The sequence below is a fragment of the Microtus ochrogaster genome, chromosome 8 (genome assembly GCF_000317375.1).
Source record: "Microtus ochrogaster isolate Prairie Vole_2 chromosome 8, MicOch1.0, whole genome shotgun sequence".
In the NCBI taxonomy this organism is placed as follows: Eukaryota; Metazoa; Chordata; class Mammalia; order Rodentia; family Cricetidae; genus Microtus; species Microtus ochrogaster.
In genome coordinates, this window is record NC_022015.1 from 65,715,971 (window position 1) to 65,742,352 (window position 26,382).

The 26,382-nt window shown below is 40.9% G+C and overlaps 1 protein-coding gene across 2 annotated transcripts in view; it reads left to right on the forward strand.

The window, feature by feature from the left end:
- Exoc6 (exocyst complex component 6) overlaps positions 1-26,382 on the forward strand; it is a 151,189-nt gene that overhangs the window by 20,716 nt on the left and 104,091 nt on the right. For both annotated transcript variants that reach the window (XM_005352193.3, XM_005352194.3), the window contains exons 2-4: positions 23,959-24,130; positions 25,442-25,489; positions 25,615-25,705. In XM_005352193.3, coding sequence (XP_005352250.2) covers positions 23,959-24,130; positions 25,442-25,489; positions 25,615-25,705 — 311 coding nt within the window. The remainder of the gene's footprint in view (positions 1-23,958; positions 24,131-25,441; positions 25,490-25,614; positions 25,706-26,382) is intronic.

The following is a 26,382-nucleotide window of genomic DNA, read 5'->3' on the forward strand; positions in this document are numbered from 1 at the left end:
GGTGATGATGTTCTTGGGACAGGAAGCTTTTACTTATTGACAAGCAAATATTTGGTTAATTTTGCATTAAATTTTCGGTTTGTTTTAAAATGGGTCCTAAGCCATTCTCTTTAGGAATAGTGCCAGGTAATGAATATTCCGTACCAGACGGGATGCTTGCTGTTCCAATAGAATGTTAGCTGGTACCGATACGGAAGCATTAACACTGGGCTACACACTCTCCAAGAATTAAAGTCTCTTCTTTCGCAGTTAGGATGAATGGACTTGTTCATTTAGGGAATTTGAGACGGATTGTGCCTTTTCAGTAGTCTTTCTTCAGGATATACTTCCTGGAAATAGAACTCTTTTCTCGACGTTAAGTGTCGATACAACGAAGTCAGTTTGAGTTGCAAATTCACTTTACCCCAATGAGCCAGTTCATCTGGTGTATTTTCTTTCCCGTAGACCTGCCACTATGACAGCAAAAATCATTTAACCCCCTTGGCCTTGTTTCCATGTTTGTAGAGTGGAAGGAGCGTGAGATGCCCAGAAAGCCAGAACATGAGAGACCGTGCCTGTTTGTTCTCTGCTGTGTCACTACCTCCAAGCTTTAATTATACAAAGTTCTGCCATGCTATGGGAAGGCCTCATCAGTACCTTTTCTTATTTATTTATTTATTTATATGAATTCTTTTATCAAACTTTACATATAGTAAAATATGAATCAGACTCCAAGAAAAGTTGGTGATATCTAGATTCTACTGAAGGACCTCTTTAGTCTCATAGAGGGACAGCCATTCCTTAACATGTTCATGAACCAATTGATTTGTGATTCAGTACTGCTTTTATTTGCCACGGATCAGAAAATTTCCTTTTGGTTTTGGTAGTTGCCCAGCCAATGAAGGTGGAATGGACAGTGAGTCCTTATATTGTTGTATTACTCCTAATCTTCAGGAGGCTGCAAACCAGGGAATGACTCAGACACCAGGACTGGCCATCACCCCATAACAGAGGCTGTGAAAGTCAGCAGCTTTAAAAAATTTTTTGAGACTGTATCACTATATTGTGCTGGCTATCTTAGGACTCGCGGTGTAGACCAGGCTGGCCTTGAACACATAAAGATCTATCTCTTGTGTGTTGACATTAAAGGTTTGTGCCACCATTCCTGGTCAAGTTTTAAATTATATTTTGTCTAAGTCAGATTAGGAGATTTTTGTTGTTGTTGCTGATTTGAGATGAAATGACTGGGTAGCTTGAGTGTGTATTGAGCTTGTAAATAGACCAGGCCAGTCCTGAATTTGTAGGATGTTTTGCCTATTTCCCAACTGCTGGGGTTATAGGCTTGCACCACCCAAACAATGGTTTTAACTCAAAACAAATGAAACACTAGTGTCCAGTTCTCTTCTTTCCCACGTTTACCCACTTAGGATGGTTGGGGGAGATACTCAAACACCTTGACGTACACTAGAGAATAATCTTGTGACGGCAAGGGCCTACCGTATGGCTTTACTGGACGTCAGTGTTGCTTCAGAGTTTCTCCTATTTAAGAACTGGATTATAGATAGGGTTGTGATTCCTGCTGTAGCCTCCCTCAGTTCTTTCTACCTCACCGATATGTGTATACCTCATCTAGTGATCTGAGGAGGGTCTAACAGGATGAGATAGCAGAGAAAACCTGAGTTCTCCCTCTCTTTTGAAGTTATTTTAATTTTATTTTATGTGAATGAGTGTTTTTCCTACATGCACTAAATGTGAGCCTGGTGCTGAGGGTGTCGAGTCTCCTGGAGCTGGAGTTACAGACAGTTGTGAGTCATTGTGTGGGTTCTGGGAATTGAACTTAGGAAAAGCAGCCTGTGCTCTTAGCAACAGAGCCTTCTCTCCAGCCCCTGAATTCCTTCTTGTTGTGCTGGGGCATGGATCCTCTGTCTTTGGATACTGGAGCTTCTGGAATCCTGTACTCTTGGACTCATAGGCGTCCCTGGGGTTCCCAGGCCTGATTTCCCCAGAATTGTGTTCCTGGTTCTGGTTCTCCAGCTTACACAGAGCCTGTCATGGCGGTTCTTACTTTTCAGAATAAATGATCCAATTCTATAAAAAGGTCTTTTTCTATTTCATTTCATCTCCATCCTTCCTTCCCCTCCCCCTCTTTCTTTCCCTTTGATGAGGGTGTCTCACTGTGTTACTGAGGATGGTCTCCAACTTCTTGGGCTCAAGTAATTATTCTGTTCCTGTCTTCTGAATGCTGGAATTACAGTGTGTGTTAGCATGTCCTGACATGGCTTGATTTTAACTTATTATTATGCTTCTGTGTGTATATGATGTGCCCCCATGTGTGAACGTGTGTGTGTGTTTGCTTGGCGTGCATGGGCACATGCCGTGGTGTGCACGTGAAACTCACAGAGTTTATTTGGATTCCTGTTAGGCTTGTGCAGCAAGTACTTTTACATACTGAGCTGTCTTGTTGCTCCTCATTTTAATTTTTAATGCAGTAATATTGTCAGCTGTAATCCATATAAGCAAAAGCTTTGTGGACTTTTCTGTAAGTTTTTAGAGTGTGAACGAGAACAAAAAAAAATTGAGAATTCTTTTTATTTTCCCTCCCTCATACTTACTATGCAGCCCAGACCAGCCTGGAACTCACTATAGTCCTCTTCCATCAGCTTTCTGAATGTTGAGATTACAAAGATTGGCCATCAACTCTGGAAAAAACACATTAAAAAGCCGGGCGGTGGTGGCGCACGCCTTTAATCCCAGCACTTGGGAGGCAGAGGCAGGTGGATCTCTGTGAGTTCGAGGCCAGCCTGGTCTACAAGAGCTAGTTCCAGGACAGGCACCAAAACCACAGAGAAACCCTGTCTCGAAAATCCAAAAAACAAAAACAAAAACCAAACACGTTAAAAACACACAAAAGCACAGTTGTATTCTCTGTCACTATTTTTCTAGTGTGCTTTTAAACTACTGGTTATAATTTCAACTTTTGCCCAATGAATATGTTTCATATGAAAACTACTGGGGCAATGCTACAGTCGGGCAGTAGAGCTGATGAGCACATGGGCTCCTGTAGCTACAAACATCCTTCACACTCTTCACAAAGCGGAGACATGAACACTTGCATGAGCTGTACAGAAATAAAGCCTCTGCAGGACATAGGAAAAGGAGACAAAAATATATAATTTAGTTGTGTTTGGTAGTCAGTCTTCTAGGATTCTGTTGTACTTAACAACCAGATGATTGAATGATTATTAATTAAATATCTAGCTTTTAAAGTTACTTGAAGATCTTGGCAATTATTTTTAGACATATTAAAAAGAAATGATTCATTTATTTGAGCATAAACTTGCCTTTTTCATCATCTTAATACTGTTAGAGTAATGCTAACTTATTTGGTCAGCAAGTAAATCGATAGGAAAATCTTAGTTGAATAAAATGATCAAAAATAAGAAATAGCCAATTTTATAAATAAATTGTCAAACTAGGGTTGTTTGCCAAAGTTCTACTGTCGTGTAAGATTGAGCATTTAGGCATTTTTGAGTTAATTTCGGGTAGGAAAAATTTTTGATTTTTTTTTTTTACAACCAGTACATTTAATGTAGTTAAAATCCAATTTTCTTATTTTCTTGGAATTTCAAATAGTCCAGTAAGTGACTTACTTTTTTTTTTTTTTGAGATAGTTGTAGTCAGGCTAGTTCTGAACTTCTATGGTGCCTGCTATGTAAGTCTTCTGAGTGCTGGGGTTAAAGGTGTTGACTGGTGAGCATGGCTTTCCACTTGTTTTAACATTTGCTTATATCAGTAAGCAAGCTAGAACAGTGCTCCTTAGGTCCGGGACTTTATAAATTATCAGTGCCCTCTAAGATAAGCCATTTTACAGACACAGTGAGAGGTAAAACCTATCTGATGATAAACTTGTTTCAGTAACTTTATTCAAGAGACATGAGAGAAATAGAGAGAAGAACTTATTGGTCCAGGGGTTGAAGAGATGGCTTAGCAAAGTGCTTGTCGGATAAGCATGGGGACTTGAGTTTAGATTACGAAATTGTTCAACTCCAGGTTCAGGAGAGATAAAGTCTCAGAAACTAAGGTGGAGAACAGTTAAGGAAGACACATGATGTTGATCTCCAGAATCCACACAGGTGTACAAACACACACACACACACACACACACACACACACACACACACACACACACACACACACCCCAGTGTATATACATTATCCCCCCCCCACACATATACATCATATATACATGGAGCAAACAGAGTACTGATTCAGACAGACATCAGACCTGGGCCCTTGGTGGATATAAAATCTTTAACCAAATTCTTAAAAAGTATCTGCTCCTTCTCAGAAATGGCATGATTGCTCTTTCCTTTTATTAGGCAGCCCATTCTCTTTACTCCTTCCCCCCCGTTTCTCCTGACTCCCAACATGCTGAGAAACCGACTTTCAAGTCTATTTCCTGTGTCTCCCATTCTTGATCAAGAATAAAATCTCTTTTGCTTCTCAGTTGGTGCTTGGTCTTGTTACTGGTTCTATAATTCTGAGAGGAAAAAGGACCCAATTTGGTTAAAAGCAAGCAAGTAAACAAACAAACAAACAAAAACTCCATAGTAACACTTTCAAAATTTTCCAGAAACTTTTGTGTGTGACTATGTTTACAGTACCACACATGTATCCATTCCCTCCTGTGAAGCAGCCCCAAATCCAAGCTGAGAGCAGTTGGTTACCCCCACAGCACCGTGCCACCATTGCACCATAGGGACATTTATGGCAGGTTGGCATTGCAGTTTGTAGGGTTCTGGTAGGGACTATCAATGTTTTATATTCCCTAGCAGCCTGCATTGCACCTTCTGGCGTTATGAAACCCAGCTGGCAGGGAGGAATCTTTCAATTCAGTTCCAGGTTGTAGTCTATATAGTTTGTACCCAGCGTGTCTTAAGCAGCACAGTCTTATTGTCTAGGTCTGATGGGAACTCAAGAGGAATGGGAATAGCCTGTGTTGTTTTGGGGTCTTCTGGGGCCTCCCTGACTATATATAGACACCCCGTCTCTAGTATTGGGTTTTCTCTGATAAACAGTGGATTCTAGGAACAGTGTTATCTAGCCATACAGACTTCTCTCTTAAACTGTTTTTATTCATTTTTAAAAATTGGCTTAGATATGTCTTTTCATGTATCCTTCAGTTCACCTAACCCTCTTTCCCTGTTCCCTCTTCTCCCCTGTCTCTCAACCCCCATTCATAATTGAACCCGTCCACCCTCAGTGTTCCCTCTCTTTTCAAACCATCTATGTTCTACTGGCTGCTCTCCCTTTGACCCCCCCCCCAACACACAGTGGGGCCTTTCTAGTTTTTTTTTATTTTTAAATTTTTTATTTTTTGGTTTGTACAAGCGCTTCAAGTTACATGCATACTAAAGATTCAAAGCTAGGATCCATTTATCAGAGACTGTGGGTTTGTTCTCTTGGTCTGGGTCACCTTACTTAGTAAAACTTCCTGCTGGGAACTTCACTACAGTGGCTGAGCTAAATTGACGTGGCCCCAAGGTGCATCCTAAGTGTGCTCATAGACAAACGCTCCCCTCATCCTTCATCAGAGAAGCTTCTCTCAGGAGTGACTGCTGGTGAATGATGAGTGCTCACGACGCTTAGAATGATCGATAGTTTCGTGCTCGGCCCTGAATGGGGCACATGTACTACCCATTCTAAAGCTCAGGAAACATTGTGGAGGATGGAGTGGAAAGACTGTCAGAGCCTGAAGTTAGGGAGAAGAGTTGGGAGATGCTGCCTCGAGGGCATGATACAGCTGATGACGCATGATCTTACAGCAGCTGTGGTTGGACCTGCACGAGGCTGGGCTCATCAACAGCCAGTCATGGATGGGGACGGGGTAGTGGAACTCTGACCTATCTCTGCTGTACTGTTAGCTACTGATAGATTCTGGGAGAAGGACAGTCAGTACCTTCAGTATGTGCCAGATGGGGAGCCCACCAGGCTTCAGTGGATAGTTCCAAACCTGTGGCCACAGAGACCGTACTGGGTGAAGTCAGAGGGTCACAGAACAAAACAAAGAGGCATAGCTGTGGGAAAGGGACCTGCAAAGAGGATCGGGAATAACAGTGTTAAGACTAACTAAGGTGGGGTTTCTATTGTTGTGAAGAGACACCATGCCCGCGGCAGCTCTTATAAAGGAAAACATTTAATTGGGTGCCTTACAGTTTCAGAGGTTTAGTCCATTATCATCATGGTGGAACATGGTAGCATGTAGACAGACATGTGCTGGAGAGGTAGCTGAGAGTTCTGTATCTTGCACAGGCAACAGGAAGTGATCTGAGACTGTTGGCGTGGTTTGAACATATATAATACCTCAAAGCTCACTCCCATAGTGACACACTTCCTCCAACAAGACCACACCTACTCCAACAGGGCCACACCTCTTAATAGTGCCACTCTCTTTGGGGGCCATTTTCTTTCAACTTGCCACAAACAGAGAAATAAGAATTTTATATACACACACACACACATATATATATGTATGTATATATAAACTTGTCAAAGAAAAAAATTACTAAATATTAAAAAGAAATCATAAACAAAACTAAACTAGCCAAAGTCAAGAAAACTTATTACATTAGTTGGGAACATTTTTTGTTGTTGTTGTTTGCTTATGGTTAATTTTTTTCCCTATGCATTTTTTTTATTAAAATACAAATAATTTTTTCCCCTTTTTGCTTCTGGATTTTGTCATAGTGTAAAAGTCTATCCTCTTATAAGGAACTTCACCCCTGTTTTCTTTTGATACCTATATGATTTTATTTTTACTTTTACATTTGATTCTTGTAGCATCTTCCTGAGATATGGTATAAGGATTTTATCCCTTTTTATGTAATCCAGATAGCATAATATTAATTATTTAAAAAGTAGATTTTTTTTTCCACATTGACTCTTAAGTGTTGTCGATATCAAGTACTGAATTTTTGTAGCTGCATTCAGTGGGACCAACTGTGGTTTCTCTGTTCTGTTAATGTTTTATGTCTGGTCCCATCCTGTAACAGACCCTTTAATTATGGAGCCTTTGTTGTTTGTTCAATCTGATTGGGCTATCTCTACCTTGTTATTCATTTTTTCTTTTAAAGGGGTTTCCTGGTACTTCTAGTTTATTCTTCAAGTGAACTTTGTAATTAACTTGTCTAACTCTTAAAAAAAAAAACTTGAAAGTGCCAGGTAGTGGTGGCGCACACCTTTAATCCCAGCATTCTGGAGGCAGAGGCAGATGGATCTCTGTGAGTTTGAGGCCAGCCTGGTCCACAAGAGCTAGTTCCAAAACAGTTACCAAAGCTACAGAGAAACCCTGTCTCCAACCCCCCCCCAAAGGAAAAAAAAAACCAAAAATCTTGAAGGTGTTTTATTACAGTTTAGTTTATAGATTAGTTAGGGAAGAACATACATCTTGGTAACTTTAAGACTGCCTAGCCAAGAACATAATACTATTTGAAAGTATTCCATTAATAAATTTTAGAACTCTTAAGATTAGGTGGATAATTGTAGTCTTGTACCTTTTAGAGACATTTTGATCAATGATAGATTTCATATATGATGGTGGTCCCATAAGATTGTAGTGGAGTTGGAAAATTTCTGTTAGTTAGGTCATAGTTGTGGTGACATCATAGCACATGTCCTAGCACGTGTATCAATGTCATATTTGTGGTGCGCCTGTGGTGAAGAGATCTGCTATGCTGCTGCCCATATAAAAGTAAAGCTTGTACAATTGTATGCTTTTTGTTTTGTTTTGTTTTTTCAAGGCAGGGTTTTTCTGTGTAACAGCCAATCTTGACTGTCCTGAACCTTGCTCTGTAGACTTGGCTGGCCTCCATCTCACAGAAGTCTGCCTGCCTCGGTCTCCTAAGTGTTGATATTAAAGGTGTGAGCCACCACACCTGGCCAACTGTATACTTTTTAAGGGGGTGTTTAGTGGTTTATTGTTTATACTTTTGAAAATTATTTTATTTTAAAAAAATATTTTTTATTTATGTGTATGTGTATGCCTCAGTTTAATGTACCACATGAATGCAGGTGCTGGTCAGCCCTAGGCCAGAAGAGGGTGTTGGATCCCCAGGAACGGGAGTTACTAGGCTGTTGTGAGGAACTGAACCTGGGTCCTCTGGATGAGCCATAAACACTCATAACCCCCCAGCCATATCTCTGGCGGCCAAATCACCATTTTAGATTCTGCTTTTTCTGTGTAAAGTTAGCTGTAAGACAGCTTTAGGTCCTGAAGGCCTTGTTGCCTTGTTGTGTAGGAGATCACAGCTCTGTGCATATTATTGCCCCCTAAGACCTTCCAGTGGGACAAGATCTATATAGCTAGAGGTGTAGTAGGCTGTGACACCTGGTTTTCTGTAAATACAGTCTGCAGTGTTCACTCAATGTCTAACAGTGCATTTCTTAGAACATAGCCTGTGAATTGGGGATGTAACCCAATGATAGAGTATTTGTTTAATATGCATTGAGGCCCTGAGTTTGGTCCCTAGTACCACCAGAAAAGACAGCAAGCAAGGGAGGGAGAGAGGGTTGGAAAGGGCGAGAGGGAGGGATAGAGGGGTAGAGAGAAGAAGAACATAGTCCCATCATTAAGTAGCATTATGACTGGATTTGATTTTTTTCTTATTTTAATTGATTCTTATGTTTTGTAATTGGTCTTATACACACACAAATACGCACATATTATTGTGGTTTAGCTTCTTTGTTGAAGGCTTTATTCTTAGGCTGGTTCTTTTGCAAAGTGGTGTTCTTTAGGAGGTGGGGTGTGTTAGGGTTCTCTCCAGGAACAGAACTTACAAAATAAATCTATATGTAGAGAGAAAGGTATTTTTTTGCAGTGGCTTACGGGCTGTCCTCCAGCTGGTCCAACAGTGCTTGTCTGCCATTGGAGATGCAAGAATCTAGTATTTAGTTAGTACACGAGACTGGATGTCTCAGCTAGTCTGCATTATACTCTGGATCTTAAAGAAGTAGGCTCTAATGCCAGTGAAGGAATGGACTTGCTAGGGAGAATAAGTGTGAAAAGAGAGAGCAAGCAGCTTCTTTCTTCCAGCAGGCTGTCAGCAGGAGGTGTGGCCCAAATTAAAGGTGGATGGATCTTCCCACCTCAAAGATCCAGTTTAGAAGTGATTCTTCCCACTTCAAATGATTAAGAAAGAATCCCTCACAGGTGTGCCCAGGCACTTGGGTTTTTGTTAATTCCAGATGTAGTTGTGTTCACAATCAAGAATAGCCATCATAAGACTGTAGTGAGCGGTTCTTGGGTCACTGGGGACATGCCCTCGGAGGGTGCTGTGGGTCTTCAGCCTCTTCCTCTTTGCTTTCTGGCTGATGAGGAGAGCAGCTGTGCTCTGCCATGTTTCCTGGCAGTGTGCTGCTTTGCCACAAGCCCAAAACAGTGACCTCCTTTATTCAGTGAGTCAGAATAAACCTTTTTATACGTAACTATTTCTGATAGTTCTTTATAGTGACACCTAAGTAACACACACACACACACACATGCGTGCACACACACACACACAATTTTTTATAGTGACACCTGAGTTACACGCGTACACACACACTCCCTCTACAAATACTGGTGGTCTTTCTCGCTACCCAGTGCCTTGTGCAAGCTCAGCAAATGCTCTGTCAGTGAGCTACACCCTCAGCCCCGGATGCCAACTTTTTGACTATTACCTTAAAGTTTTATCATTTGCAGTTAAATTGTTAAGTTTTCCCCATTAATTCTATTGGGTTTTGTATTAGTTTTTTCTATTCCTGTGATAAAATATGACCAAAAGCAATTTAAAGAAGAAAGGCTTTATTTTAGCTTATGGTTCCAGAGGGATAGAGTTCTCATGGCAGGGAAGGCATGGATTGGCTGTGAGAGCAGGAAGCTGGGTGATCATGCTTTACCCACTCACAGGAAACAAAGACAGAGAATAGTAAGTAGTACAAGGCTGTAGCCCCCAGCCCCTTCCCTCCCGCCATGTACTTCCTCCAGCAAGGCTGCTCCTCCCCGAACAACACCATCAATGGGGATCAAATATTCAAATGCAGAAGTCAATGGAAGATATTTCTCATTTAAACCACCACAGGCTTTGGGGCGTGTGTGTGTGTGTGTGTGTGTTGGTTTTGTGTTGCTATAACCAACACACACACACACACACACACACACACACACACACACACACACTATTGAAAACAACTAACGGGAAAATTGATTTTAGCTCATGGTTTTGGAGATTTTAGGGCATTATGGCAAGGAAGGAAAAGCAGAGCTGCTCAGTTCACTACAGCAGGAGTGTGTACAGGCTCCTCCCATCCTGCAGGACCAGAAAGTGAGGTGGGAAGCAGATATCCCCTAGAAGGCCAATTAGGCCCCACCCCTATAAGTTGCTGTTGTTTACTATTGTTGTTGGCATGGGAGGTGGGTGCATGTGCTGTGTCATGTGTAGAGGTCAGAGGACAATGGTGGTTGTCTCTCCTTTATGTGGGCGTCAGGGATGGAGTCCAGACTGTCAGGCTTGTGCAGCAAGCACCTTACTCACAGAGCCATCTCACCAGCCATCTAGGGAATACTGCTCAAAACGTTGGCCTGTGGGGGACATTTCAGATTCAACCCATAATAAATAATGCATTTAGAAAAACTTTTACTTTTTTCTTCTCATTTCTTAAAACTTAAGTTCATTTTTTTTCTTTTCTGACTTAAGTTGAACACAGCACAGGGTGAGTATTTCTAATCTGAAAAATCTGTCTCCAAAATGCCCCCAAGTCAGAGACTTTTTGAGCACCAACATAATGCCACAAGGGGGAAATCCCACACCATGGTTTGTTTTATGTTCAGTTACCAAAAATAGTGTGCCAAATTAAGGTTCGGCTCTGTGTAGGCAGTGTAAAGAAGTCTAAATGCATTTCATGTCTCCTTCCCAAAGCTGCGTTGTCAGTGTTACGTGCAAGCTTCTCAAACTCTGAAGGACGCAGATAACAGATGCCTTTGGTCCTGAGCGCTTTGGGTTGGAGCCTCTTTACACGCAGTGTCAGCACCTCTTTTGTCCCCTGAGCCGGAGGAAAGCTGCTAATGGCCCTCCCCAGGGCAGCTCTGGCTTTGGGGCTAGGGGAATGTTTAATAAAAAGACTAACTTTCGTTCTGTGCTTTTCTGCACCTTTGGGAATAGTCATCTGACTTTTGTCTTGCTTCAACAGTGGCTGCATTGATGGTGAATTTCCCATTAAGGAAACATTCCTGCCATTGCTCGATGGTGGTGGTCTTCACTCCCTGTGTTTGGGAGTTGTTGTGTTGTGTGCTTTTCAGAGTGTTTTGTCTTTGTAAGGTGAGGTTGGTCTGCTTGCTTTCTTGGGACTCTTACAGACAATGCAGTGTCTGTTTCATAAAACAAAACTGAAGCTCTCCTTCAGTTTCTGTGCTTTGCATAAACATTAACTAACCCTCACCTCCACAGGTCGAGCAAGACCTTGAAAGGATCAGCTTGGGTCTGATGCTTTCATGAAGCTATTTTTTTCCTTCTTTCTGTTTCTTTGCAGTAATCAATCTGAGACTTTCTGTTCCTAAATGGTCAATTAGTTATATTTTATTAAATTATCCATCTATTCAAGTTTATCAAATACTTCGGAGTTAAATATAATTTTATGATTTAATAATTTGTTTTGTTTTGATGGTATTTCGTCAGCTCTAGTTTTGGGTAGTTGTAACTTCAATCACTGACACTCCCTCATACACACACATACACACAAACACATACACACTCAGGGTAATGCTTGCTTGCCATTGATTTATGTGTGTGCATTTTGCATGTTTGTATGTATGTGTGCATGTGCATATGGAGGTCAGAGGTCAACGTTGGCTCTTGTTCTTCAGGCTCTGTACCTTTTTCCTGTGACTTGTCAATCGGGCTGACGTGGATGGCCAGCTAGCCCCAGGGATGCACCTGTCCTGCCTTCTGCCCCTAGATTACAAGAGTGTACCCGTATGCCTGCTTTTTAAACATGGCTTCTGAGGAGCAAACTCAGGTCTCAGTGTTTTCAAGGCAAGCACTTGACCAATAGAGTACTCCCTAGCCTCAATCTGTTAATTTTGAAGCCTGCCTTTGGTTTTGTTAGCGCCACTGATTTCCTGACGTTCCTTTCTACTCTTCTGCTTGATGAGTCCTTCTTTCTTTACCCTGGGACGTTTTGAATTTGGACCCTCTGCTTAGTTGGTACAATTATCTGCTGCTATAGGTTTTTCTCCAGTGGTTTTATTTCATGGCTGATCTTGCCCTAGCTGTGTCCGTATGTCTGGATCTCTCCTTATTACTGTTTCAGAGAAATTTTGCTATTTGAACTTTGTATTTTTTCTGTTGACACAACAGTTTTAAATAGTGGGGTTTAAAGAGATTCTAGTCTTTGTTTTGTGAAAATTTGTTCCTGTTCAGGGGTATGTAGATATCAGTATTACATTTTTGTTTTGAAAAATAAATATACTACTCCACTTGCAATTTTTAGCATTACAGAGTGACTTTTTTTTTGTCCTGTCCTGGGTTTATGTGTTCTTTTGCTGTTGTGCTGAGAAGCCAGCTCTTTCTTAGTTGCAGCACAATTCTTCTTAATTATAAAATAGTGTTCCTGTGAGGGATTTTGGCAAAGCATTAAGTTCAACCATTGGCAAAGTGCATATTAGGTCTGTCTGCCCCGGACAGCCTGATATTTTTGATAAATTATTCTAAACTGTTCTAGAGCCATCTCTATCTACATGCATTAATCTACTTAATTGCTGCAAGATTTTAAAATTAAACATGATTTTAGCAATTGTTTATTTTCGAGGACCAATAAAATGGTACCTGTTGGTGTTTCCATTTCTCACCCTTTGTTATTTTACCAGGTACTCCAAAAGTCAACAGGAAGGGACATCTTTTGGTCAGGAATGTGAAAACAGGAAGGAGGAAGTCTATTGGAAGTCTGCGTTGGCTGATTACACCCTCAGCTCTCCCATAGAGGATGTTCATTAGTGCGCGTACTGCGCTATTAGCCAGTGTTAGAGAGTGCTAATGCCAGGCCTATGAGTGTCATCTCATTACAGGAAGTAATGTTAACTAATGTTAACTAATGTTTCCTACACACGGGGATGTGATACTGTTAGCGAGAACAAATTACAAGTGGAATTACACACGGTGGAAAACATGGCAAATCAAATTCAACATCAGAAATTTAGGAAAATACTCCTTAATTTTTGGCCTTTGCTTCTTTTTTTTTTTTATATCTTTTATGTTTTATTTAATGTGCATTGGTGTGAAGGTGTCAGATCCCCTGCAACTGGATCTTCAGACAGTTGTGAGCTGCCATGTGGGTGCTGGGAATTGAACCCAGGTCCTTTGGAAGAGCAGTCAGTGCTCTTAACCACTGAGCCATCTCTCCAACCCATGGCCTTTGCTTCTTCATAGTGCTTAGGCAAGCCAGATAATCCCTTATGATGTGTGTCCATATTCCAGTGCTGTAGGGCACAAACCCAGCACCTCTTACCCTTAAAGAGGGTGAGGTGTGTTAGCTCTATTATAAAAAAATTTGAATATTTTTGAATATTTCAAATTTTAACTGAACTTGAATCACATTGCTGTTATCTTATAAAGCATTAAATTATTTTATTAGATTTATTAATTTTATCTTTGTGTGTTTTGCCTGTGTGTTTGTATGTGCACCATGTGCATGCTTGGTGCTGCGAAGTTCAGAAAAGGGTCTGGGATTTTGTAGGACTGGAGTTATGGGTAGTTGTGAGCTACCATGAGGTGCTGGGAGTCAAACCTGGGTCCTCTGTAAGAGCAGCAAGGGCTCTTAACCTTTGAGCTGTGGCACTAGCCCCCTTAGGAAGCTTTTAAGAGCACTGTAGCAAACTAGATATACCGTTTCGTGGGTAAATATACAAAGAATGGGTTTTTGTAAACAACAGGTCTTTTCCAGGATTCTCTGACAAAGAAATTTGGTCTTGTGTTTTCTCGCCTCAGCCCCCTAAAGTTCTAAGGGACTCTCAGTGACTCTGAAGCCAGAGGATACCCCATTGGGTCTAGATACCCAACCGATTGTAGGATGCCTTAATCTTGATTATTATTGTTGTTGTTATATTGTAGCAGTGCAATATTACAGATGATCTGGGGGGAAAGCAAGTGGAAAGCTTGATGGCATCGTCATCAGCACTGCAGTCCTGGGCGTTTGGAGCACTGTTCTCCTATAGTCTACCCCTTTCATCTGGGCTTTAGGGCCTTATTTCTACATTACCACGTGGTGCTTCCTGATGTCGTTGTACAAATTGGCTAACAAGATGGCTCAGCTGGATAAGGAGCTTGCTGCCAAACCTTCTGACCTGAGTTCAGTTCCTGGAATCCACATGGTTCCTGGAGAGAACCCGCTCCCTCAGATTGTTCTCTGGCCTCTGCGTGTACATCATGGCGCAGGTGCACACACACATCACAGTAAATACATAAAGATGAAGTACACTGGCTAACCTATTTTACTAATCCATGATTTTAGCATCATCTGCACACAACACTAACATGAATACATCATAAAGTAATCTATTTGTAAGTATTGAATGTTGATGTAGAAAATAAGGAGTAGTTTGATATTCAGTTAGTTTAATTAAAGAGTTACTGTTGACGTCGTATCAGCTTTTGGTATATATAATACACATACTTTATGTATTTTAACTCAAATACTGACTTTGATAGTAAAATTATTTTTATTAATTTATTCTTCTCTCATAAATTACATCCAAACTGCAATAAAATTATTTTTATGTGTATTCTTTCAGTACCTTAATGATTACGAAAGTTCAGGTAGTGTGTAAGTATGTAATAGATAAAGGTTTATCCTGTGCTGTGCTGATCACTCATAGAAGCTTGAGATGGAGAATTTTTGTTGTTTTATAGTTCTGTTTCACTATTTTAAATACTTATTTTAAAGTAATGAGTAACAAGATAAAATAGCTTTAAAAAGAAAAATAACCGGTTATGGTATATACCTTTAATCCAGCATTCCAGAGGCAGGGAGATCTATGTTAGTTTGAGTCATTTTTGTCTACATAGCTCTAGGACAGCCAGGGTTACAAAGAGAGACCCTGTATTGAAAAACCAAAAAAAATCCAAACAAAGGAAAAAGCTTATTTTTATTTTATTTTGGTTTTATACTACTCACATGTTAGGTTGCATGAGATGCACTTATATTGATGCAGTTGTAAGATTGCTGAGAGGTTTTGTTGGTGAAGAGTGCCCTCTAGTGACTGTTCTTTTCTTTTTTCTTTTGTTTTTTTTTTTTTTTTTTGAGACAGGATTTCTCTGTGTTAACAGCTCTGGCTGTCCTGGAACTAGATCTGTAGACCATGCTCACCTGGAACTCACAGAGGTGCACTCACCTCTGCCTCCCAGGTGCTAGGATTAAAGATGTGCGCTACCACTCTCCGGCTTAGTGACTGATTCTTTTTTTTTTTTTTTTTTTTTTTTGGTTTTTTGAGACAGGGTTTCTCTGTGGTTTTGGAACCTGTCCTGGAACTTGTAGACCAGGCTGGTCTCAAACTCACAGAGATCTGCCTGCCTCTGCTCCCGAGTGCTGGGATTAAAGGCATGCGCCACCACCCGGTTTAGTGACTGATTCTTATCCGCACACTTGTGGATAAACATGAAATACATCATCAGTTCTCAAGGAACTGAGAAAATAAAAATATACTAAATAGGCTGGGAGGTGGTGGTGTTCTCTGGAGGCAGACGCAGGCGAATCCCTAGTTCGAGACCTGTAGTGATATTTTGTTTATGTTTTAACAAATAAAGCTTGCCTTATCAGAGTGCAGAGCTAAGCCACTAGAGGCCAGGGAGTGGTAGATACACCTTTTATCCCAGCACCCAGGAGACAGAACAGAGAAATCTGTTAGTTGGTGGCTACCCTAGCTACACAAGATTGAATCTGTCTAAAAGAGAAACAGAGCTCACACAAAGGTGATCCCAGAACTTGGGATCTCATGCCTTTAATCCCAGCACTAGGGAGGTGGAGACAGGAGTGATATGGCTGGGCTGAGAGAGGAATTTAAAGTGGGAGGAGACAGGAGACAGTGCATTCTGAGGTTTGGGAGATGCAGTCTGAGGACAAGATCTCATCTTCAGTCTTAGCCTTGGTAGAGGTAAAAGAACACTCTGGTGGATGGCCGTTCTGCTTCTCTGATCTTCAGCATTAACCCCTATATCTGACTCTGGGTTTTTTATTATTACTACCAATTAGAATTCATGCTATAGAGGCCAGTTTGGTCTACAGAGTGAGACAGACAGACAGACAGACAGAGCTGTTACATGGAGAAACCCTTACTTGAAAAACAAAACAAACCAAACAACAGAAACATACTAAATAAATTTGATGTGATATATGAGTAAAAAGATAGTATAGACTTTGTGTAGAAGGCCTGGGAAAGTTCCATGTAATTGGAGAGTTATCTAGTATAGCCATCTTGAGCTAAAACTGAAAAGAACTGTAAGATACGTATCGAAGCTTGTGTAGGATAAGGCATCCTTGGAATGAAATTTTCCCCAAAATTAAGTTGTTTCTTGAGCAAATGTTTTATTCATCTAAGTTAGATGGAATCTATTTTGTTTAAAAAAATAATTATGAATTATGTATTTTTTTAAAAATAAAGGGCCTTTCTCCCACATGGCATCTCCTTCAGTATCTTTGAGTAATGTTTTACCTCACTGTTCCTTACAAGTTGTTTTGGAAATCCAGAGCCTTAAGCATATCTAAAAAGGTCTGTAGTTCTCAGGTCCATCTCTGGCCCCAGCTGCAGGGTCTCAGGTGGATTCTGAACTGCTTCTGAAGAGATAGCATCACTGGAAGACCGAATTATATCCTCAATCTGTAATAGCCAAGAATGAAAAATGTAACTAGAAACAAAATGGTCACTCAGGTTGTAACAAATAGAATACCAGAATGTAGCTTCCACATGCACTCATGCACACACGCACACGCACACGCACACACCTTAGCTCACATTTTGCTATGCAACTGTGCCCATTTACTGACTGGATACTTAATGTATGTCCCATTCTGCAAGAGCTGTCATAATTATGGTCTTTTGTTTAAGGAAGTATCTTAAAATCTTGCCTTTTCAGTTGCCATATGATTATTGATAACAGCTTCGCGAGTTTTTAAACTTACTGACTTAACAAAACTCCTTTTTGAATCTTTTTTGAACGTGTTGTTAATATATATTGGATAGGTTGAAGGATGGTTTAATAGATTTTGGAAATTTTTAATCAGTATTTTTGTAGTTACATTTAAAATTGTCTTCATAGGAGCATTTTAAAAAGGCAAGATTTTAATGAAGCATTCTGAAATAGAGGGAAAATGCTTATTTTATTTGAAAAAGAAACTATAGTTTTTTTCAGTAAAAATAGGAAATATGTGAAGTCGAGAATTAAATGCTTTGAGATTACATCAATTTTTCTCAAAGTTTAAATGTTTTAGAGAAAAAATATGTTTTGGGAACCAATATATTTTATTTTATTCTCAGATATTGTGGTGTATATTATACTCTTTATAATGAAGACACAGTGAAAGAAAAAGTGTTGAAATAGTTATGAGGATATGTGCCCTTTGATTAAAAAATTCTAATTGCCAGAGATGAAAGTTCTTTTTTACATTTCTTGGGAATTAAATTTTTTTATCAGAAATACTTTTTCATTACCAAAATAAAGCTATGAAATATGCCAGGCAGTGGTGGTGTTTGCCTTTAATTCAGTGCTTGAGGGCCGGCTTGGCCTACAAAGCTAGTTCTAGGACAGCCAGGGCTGTTCCACAGAAAAACACTGTCTCGAAAAACCAAAGCAAAAAACAAAACTATGAAATATTACTAACTCCGTTCATTTGCAGAATGAAATGTGTGTATCTATCAGAACACTGGTCTCTTGATTTAGCAGAGTACAGTTGATAATAAACGCATCAGTTTCTACTTCATCCATTTTAACATTTAGAATCTTCACGATGTACCAGCATCATTACTTCCCCAGAGTCGTATTTTCCGCCACTAGGTGGAGCCCTATACAAATAATTTAAAAAGGCATCTGCGAAAGATAATTCTCTTGTTTAAATCCAAAAGCCTCATAATATTAGATAACCAGATGTTCCAGACTAGCTTATAACTGAACACTCAACTTTGTTGTATGAGATATGAGAAGATAAGATGTAGCTTTAAATAGTTAAGTCATGTTTAAGAGGCTTTGTGCATTCTTAGTTGCTAAAATTAAAATATGGGAATAAGATGTTCAGTGTAGTTTAAGTTACGTGTTTTTGTTGCAAATCACGTGCTTTCATTGTTGTTATGTAGCATAGAATCTTGCCAGAAGACTTTTGTGCTAAGCATTTGGAACGGTGGCTGAACTTTTTTTAAACATATTTTTTTTAAAAAATTGATTCTTTGGAAATTTCCCATGATGCACCCCAGGTCTTCTCATTTCCTAGTTCCCCCATTTCTGCCTTCTACCCTTGTAGCCTCCCTCCTAAAAAAAGAAAAGAAAAGAAAAATAGTCAAAAAAGCAAAATAAAACCCAAGGCTGGGCAATGGTAGTACACACCTTTAATTCCAGCACTCAGGACACTCAGGAGGTAGGGACTTGTGGATCTCTGTGAGTTCAAGGCCAGCCTGGTCTACAGAGTGAGTTCCAGGAAAGGCTCCAAAGCTACACAGAAAAACCCTGTTAAAAACAAAACAAAACAAACAAAAACCAAAAACCCAAAACAACAACAGCCAAACCCCCACCTGCTCCTCTGTTTGGCCGCCTTCCATCACACATTAGTTCACCTTAGTGGCATTGGGAGCTGTGATGTGCCGCACAGTGGACCCTTTTGCCCAGACAGCTTTAGTTACAGATGTTCCTTGCAGTGAGTTGTTGGTCTGGTTCAAGACCTCTGGCTTCTGCTACGCCATCAATACTGGACCCTCACTGAAACTACTCTTGATAGTTGCCTTGAGTCATGGAGATAGATCCTACAGTTATGGTTCTGCAGGACCAGCCCCATGATGTGCCCCTGCAGCTCATAGATGAGGTGGCTGTTGGGGAGTAGATATAGGGGTAGATACTAGGGACTCAGAACCTTGGATGTGGACCTGGTTGGTAGCTGGGTTGGTCAGCCTGGGCCTCCTCTAGGACCATCCCCTCAGGTGAGCTGCAGGGCCAGCTCTCCCATTCTGCCCTCCCCCTCCACCATCAAGGCTAACTCTCTGCTCCTGTGCCACCACCTCATACTACAAATGACAAGGGCCAGAGTCAGCTTTTCTGAGTGTGGTGACCAGCGAGGGCGGGACCACCTCTCCCTTTCTGCCCCCTTCTGCCTCCTCTCTCATCTCCCCACCCAGGCAGGTGAGAGGGTGGGGCTAACCCTCCCAGGGCCAGCCAGGTGTGGGCCTGCTTAATAAGGTCCTCAGACATCAACATGGGCTTAGGCCGCAGTCCAGACCATGTCATCCAGACATGGTCATGAACTCAACACAGTCCCCAGTTGCAGTAGGGCCGTGGACCCAGACATGGCCCTCAGTGGCAGCACAGGCACAGACATCACGTGGCCTCAGGTGGCAGCGCAGGCCACTCCCATCGTCCTGTTCCTTACCACCAGTTCCACTTTCCTCCAGAGCACATGAACCACTCTGCTTCTCTTTCTCTCCCATTTCTCCACCATAACATGCTTGCTCATCACAGGGGCAGGCAGGCCACTGGCCACTGTCTTCTGCCTTCCTGTTCCCTGACTAAAGTTTTACCTTGACATTGCTGTTAGTGTGTGGAGGACAAGGTACCACCTTAATGGGCGGGAGAGATGGCTCAGGGATTAAGAGCAGGGGCTGTTCTTCTGGGGACCTCGGTTTCGTTCCTACCACTCACATGGCAGCTTATAACTGTCTGTAACTTGAGTTCCAGGGAGTCTGATGTCATCTTCTGGACTCTAGGGGCTCTGCGTTCACATAGTGCACAAACATACGTGCAAGCAAAACACAGCTCACATAAAAGTCTTTTTGAAAAGGTACCACCTTAGTTCATGTGGAGTAGTATAGCATTTACCAGTTTTTTCAGGTTCTGTCTTGCTAGTCTGTCATATTTATGAATAAGTGTGTTTGTAGGAGCTTTGTTAGGCTTACCACTAGATACTAGAAATCCTGGGGAAAATAAAAAAAAATTTGTTAAACTGTATGCCACTTAAAACTTTAGAATAGTAATATAACTTCCACTAATATTTTAAGGCAACATAGTAATCGACCTAGGGTTAGAGGCTGAGTGACTCTGCTCGCTTTCCTTCCCTGCAAATCAGTTTCAAAGAGTAACCTTGATCGTTCAAGGGAAATGGCGTTTCAGAGAAGCACGGAGGGACCTCAGTGTTTCCCCCTCAAGTCTTGCTCTTCATTTTGTTGCTTTTGTAACTTACTGCCTAACGATTAGCCATGCCTCAGTTCCCATCCCTCTTCCTGCCCATCTTGATTTCACCTGATGGGTGCAGCAGTGCACATAGGGATCCCCTGCTGAGTCATTATCAATCGCTGGCCTTCAAAGGTGATCTGTGTGACTGCTCGGGCCAGTGCTTCCCATCCACAGTCCATGTGCTGCTTACTGCTGCTCACTGCAAACTCTCATAATGCAATATTTTTTAAATTATTCTAGATCAGGTAGATTTGGGATTAAATCTTAACTGTGTTTTTTATGTGACTTTAGACTTATGTGTTAATCTTCCTCAAGTGCATTTGAAAACTGGGCTGCTAGCAGAGTGTGCTGTGGAGGTGTGGCGAACACTTAATGAGGGCCTGTGTGAGAAGCACTGACCATGTAGTAAGCGCTCGGTATTTTTATTACCACCATCACTAACTAAGACATAAGCAGCTCTCCCGACTGTACTGCATACCCCCAGCATCTTACATGGGTTCTGTAAGTCCCTGTGCTTTTATGACAAGTGCTTTGACTGAGCCGCCTCCTCAGTTCCTGCAGTCTGAACTGTGACTCTCCTACATGAGACGGACTATGCAACATTGAACTCAAATGCATCTCTCATAGCCCATGAACCTTCAATCAAAATAGGTGGCCGATTGTTTTGGTTGCTTGTACCAAAGGGGTTTCTTAAGATGTGAGATTTTCAATTAAACCCAGAGAGAGCAGCCTTTGACAGACTTGGGTGACCTAATACCCTCTCCTACTTCCTGTCCTTCCTCTTGCACTTCCCTTTCCCCACTCCTTCCCCCTTCTCCTTCAGTTCTTCTCCCCCTCCCCAGAAACCTGGAGGAGGTGAGGGAGACAGATTGTATGGGAACACACATTTGCAGGGCACAGGGCAGGAATGGACTTGATGTGTTTAAGAATTTACAAAGATGGGACTGGAGAAGAAGGCTCAGCAGTTAAGAGCACTGGCTGCTCTTCCAAAGGTTCTGAGTTCAGTCCCCAGCAACCACATGGTGGCTCACAACCATCTATAATGGAATCCTTAGCTCTCTCTGGCATGCTTGCAGACAGAACACTCATACCTAAAAAAGTACATGAATAAATTTTTTTGAAAAAGAAAAAAAAACAATTTGTGAGGAGGCCAGTGTTGCCGGCACAGAATATAGTAAAATGGAGATTAGATAGTAGGAAGTGAGGGCAGGGAGGTAACGTGCAGCAGAATTGTATAGAGCTTTACAGGGCTGTTGAAAGAATAAATGATTTGAATATGAGATCTCTTATGTTAATAAGATCATCTCCATTATGCATCATGTGTCTACAGGTGGGAAGATGCTGGAAGGTGGAGGCAAGGCAGGGTCATACCAGTAGGAAGCAGTTGGCAATAATTTAAAGCAGAGCGTGTTGCTGGCTTAGACTAGGGTGATATCAGTGCATGTATTAGGCTTGCTAGATCAGAGGTGGCCAACTTAAACAAAACAAAACATTTATTATTTATTTTTATGTGTATGTATGTAAGTACACATGCTGTGTGTGTGTGCATGTATGTACGTGCTCCATGGCATAGGCGGGGAGGTCAGAGAACAGTTTGTGGGAATTGGTTCTATTCTTCTGCCATTTGGGTTCTGAGGATCCAACTCAGTTCGTCAGGCTTGGTCGCAGACAGAGTCACCTGCTGAGCATCTCAGCAGCCTGTCAGCCTTTTGACACTGTGATACGATGCTGTCATTTACACATTTGTTGGGCTGCATTCATCACTGTCCTGGACCATAGATCTGATATACCTGTGCTAAATCATCTGTGGTTAGAAGCGGGAGAAAAAAAGCCAGGGACAATTTCAGGGTTTTTTTTTTGTCTGAGAAATAATTAAGTGGAGTTTACTAAGATGAGGAAGAGTATGGAAAAAGCAGCTTTGGGGGAAGTGGGTTAGGAATTCTCTTTTGAATAAAGTGAAGATTAATGCCCATCACACTTTCATCTGGGCAGATATGAGTCTGAAGTTTGAGGAGAAGTTAGGGGTGGAAATGTAAATTTGGAAGATGTTTGTGTGTTTGTGGAGTCAGACTGAAATCGAGTATATGAATGAAAAAGGTGACCAAGACCAGAGGCTCATTCTAGCCAAGCACTCAAAGAGCCCAGCTTTTTAATTATCGTCCTATAATGTGTCTACTGCTAGTCATATTACCTCATTAAAAACTGAGGCTTGCAGCTGCCCTCAGAGGCTTTGGTGTGTTTGGGGAAACAAGATATATAGCATATATTAATATTTAAGTTACAATACAAAGTAGTGTATGAGAAGATGTCAGAGTAACTGTCAAGGACAACAACTTTATCTGTCCTAAAGAGGAAAATATTACTTCATATAGAAGTGATTGACAAAGACCTGGTGGAAGAAAACGGAACTTGCACTGAACCTTGAACAAGAGGTAGTGGCTGGTGCAGTGTCCTCCAGGTTCAACACTATGTAGAAACAACTGCTAGATTCTATCAGAGGTGCTATGCACACAGTTCTGCCTGATAGAGCATGTGGATGCTTCCTGCAGTTAGCAGTGGGAAAGGCACTTGGGCAGGGTGAAGGAGAGGTCCAGGAATGAGTGTCCATTTGTCTTTCCCTAGTGGTATTGTGTGAGCAACTCTTCCACTGTTATCAGTGAAGTCACTCTCCTTGATGTCTAGCGATCTTTTTAGGGTACAGTCATGTGTGTGGGACTAATTGCCCATGTAAGTCTGGCTCACTGCTCACCTTGCTGACCTTAGTTTTTAGCCTCTAGAAAGCTGAGGCCCCCACTTTCATAAATCGTACTGTTATGACCTCCATGTAAACAGACAAGACATTACACAAAGTGTTCACTTCCAGAGCCAAGGACAAGCTTACTGCATAGTAAAGGGGTTGACATATCACTCATTCTGTGGAGTTAGCATGAGCTGAACTTTGTACCCTGTTTTCAAATGTGGTAACCACAATACGATTCTGTACTTGAGGATCTAAATCTTGGGACCAGATGGTCAAGATGCATATTCCAGTCATAAATTTTGAATTGTGGAATTTATGGCAGTTATAATGAATAATGTATACAAAAAGCAAGGATAATAACAATATCTTCCTTGTAGCCTTATTGTGAAGATGAGTTACTATATTATAGCTTTCAGAACATGTTCTGACACATAGTAAATGTCGTAAAAGTCATGAGTTTCTTCATGTATTTTACTCACACTATTGATTCAGTTTTGAGCCTTAGTATGTTAAGGAGTAATAGTTGACCCCCATATCCTAAGCCTTAAGACTTTTATTTCTGGACACCTAGGAATATATTTAGAGGGCTTCTCAGTCTTTGAATATTAACATACTGAAAAAGAAATGAAACATTTTCCTTTAAAATTGTTTTTAATGAAGGTCGTAACTGTCCAATTCATTTACTTACTTAGAGGTTAAATCTCTAGTTGCTGCAAAGACTATGCTTAATAGGAAAAGCTTTTGGTGAACTGAGAAGTTAATTTCAGGTTTTTTTTTTACATACAGGTCTGTGTATGATGATCAACCAAATGCACACAAGAAGTTTATGGAAAAGCTAGATGCTTGTATCCGCAGCCATGACAAGGAGATTGAAAAGATGTGCAACTTCCACCATCAGGGCTTTGTAGACGCTATCACGGAGCTCCTTAAAGTAAGGGCTGGTGCGGAAAAACTGAAGGTAGGAAATATGTTCAGCTTCTCTTTGCTTTATACTCATTAAGTTATGCAGTACTATAACACACTGGCCATTGACTGCACTTTCAGGAAGTAAATAGTATACATACTGGAGAATGTTCCTGGTGCTCCACTAACACAGCTGTCAACATTACGACAGGAATGCTTCTTACCTAATAGGATGTCTACATGCAAGAAGTGTGCTAAAACACACAGACAGGGAAAGGCCTATTTACAGTTTTAAAAACAGTGACCACAATAGTCTTAAAAGTCTTAAAAAGCTGTCCTCACAAGGTGGTGGAGGCACACCCTTTTAACCCCAGCACTTGGGAGGCAGAGACAGGTGGATCTCTGTGAGTTCCAAGCCAGCCTGGTTTACACAGTGAGCTCCAGTATAGCCAGACCTGTTACACAGAGAGACTCTGTCTTGAAATAAAAAAAAAGCTATCCTCTAAAGTCATGAAAATTTACTATAAATGATTTTATGCTGTCATTTAATTTTGTTAAAGAAAGTTGCTCACATATTCTGCCATATTGGAGACATTATTTATTAAACTAGGCCTGGATTTGTTCAGTAAGAATATAAAAAACTCAATTATAGGAATTGTTTTATCTTTTCATTCAAAGTGCTTATCAGGCAGAATACAAAGATTCTGATTAGAAGAAGCATCATATAAAGGCTATTCAGATAACAAGAGACCAGACACACCATCATGAGGTCACTGAGCACCTCTGCTCTGCAGCTAATGAGATTTTTAATAAACGAGAATGTGCTTCCTCATACGATGACCTAATGAGTCACTTAATATGTGGGAAAATCCAGGCTGAGCTTTGGCTGCACCTGCAGCTTGAACATGTTGCTGTGGGTTGAGATTTCTGTGTTTGATGTTAATCAACCTCCCAGGGTTTGCATTCAGAAAGTATGAATGTTTAATTACCGTAAAATGCAATCGCCATTTCCTTCGGACAGTGAATGGCACATAGAGCTCATTGAAGTTATCAAAAAGGGACCAGTGGTCAATTGGGTCAGTGATTTGAATTGTTTGACAGACTCAGAAAAGCAAGTAAAGTTCAAAAATCCTGAGTAAATTTGAGAAGTTTGCCACAGAATCTGTTAAAAAGAACTGTCACAATCAATTGAAGTTAACAAAAGTCCTTTTCAATCAAAAGTTCAAGTTCAAACTGTAGAGTTAATTTAAATTTGCATTTCTTTGTTCTGAGTTTCTCATGAAGCATGATCTGATTACAAGGGTGAGCAGTTGCATCAGGGCAACTTTATGCACGTTTGTCTAACTAAGGCGAAATTATTTTTAAGGTGCAAGTTACTGATACCAACCGAAGGTTTCAAGATGCTGGAAAAGAGGTAAGAAAAGGATGGATGGATAGCTGGGTGGATGGATGGGAAGAGGGAGGGAGTGAGGGAGAGAGAGAACTTGGTATATATGGATGCCATTTAACCTTAAAATTGTCAACACTTTATTTTCCAAGGTGATAGTACAAACAGAAGATATTATTCGATGTAGAATTCAGCAGAGAAATATTATAACTGTAGTAGAGAAATTGCAGTTATGCCTCCCAGGTGAGTCAAACGACGTACCGTATGTTTGGTGTGGTAAAATTGTAATTCAGTGGTACTGCATAGTCATCTTCCTTGTGGGGATTACAGATTATTGTGACTGCTCCCTAGCATCGCCTCTGGTTGCCTTTCATGCTTGCTCCTTCTTTGGATTTCCGTGAATTTTACAAAGTAAATGTTTCCATTTCACCTATTTCCTAAACATCTTTGCATTTCCTCTCTGTCTAGCTGGCATTTGGGTGACCTCTCCACCATCACCCCACCTCCATGCTTGTCTGTTTTCCCTCTGGAGAGTGTCTTTTAGCTATGTTTTTCTGGGCTTTATCTAATCTGCCTATTTTTTTTTTACCTCTAGTTTTCCCATTGTTTTATGTTTGTCACCTACCAGGTTGACTTTGTTTGTTCCCAACCTCATTTTCGATAAAGTAAAGAAACACTGTAAATGCTAGGCCTCCCTTCTTTTGCCTCTCCAGTTGCTTTTTGGAAAGACTTAGTTCTTGGTCTGGCTCAGATATTACTGGGATATTACATAAATTCTCAAGAACTAGCCAGTATTTCTTCACCTGGACTTACTATGTTGTAAATTGTATGCATCCTGTTCAAACAGAGGAGGTATATGCCATTTCTTTGTTTTCACGTTGTCAGTGAAATCCATCTCAGGATCTGCTTTAACTTAGCTC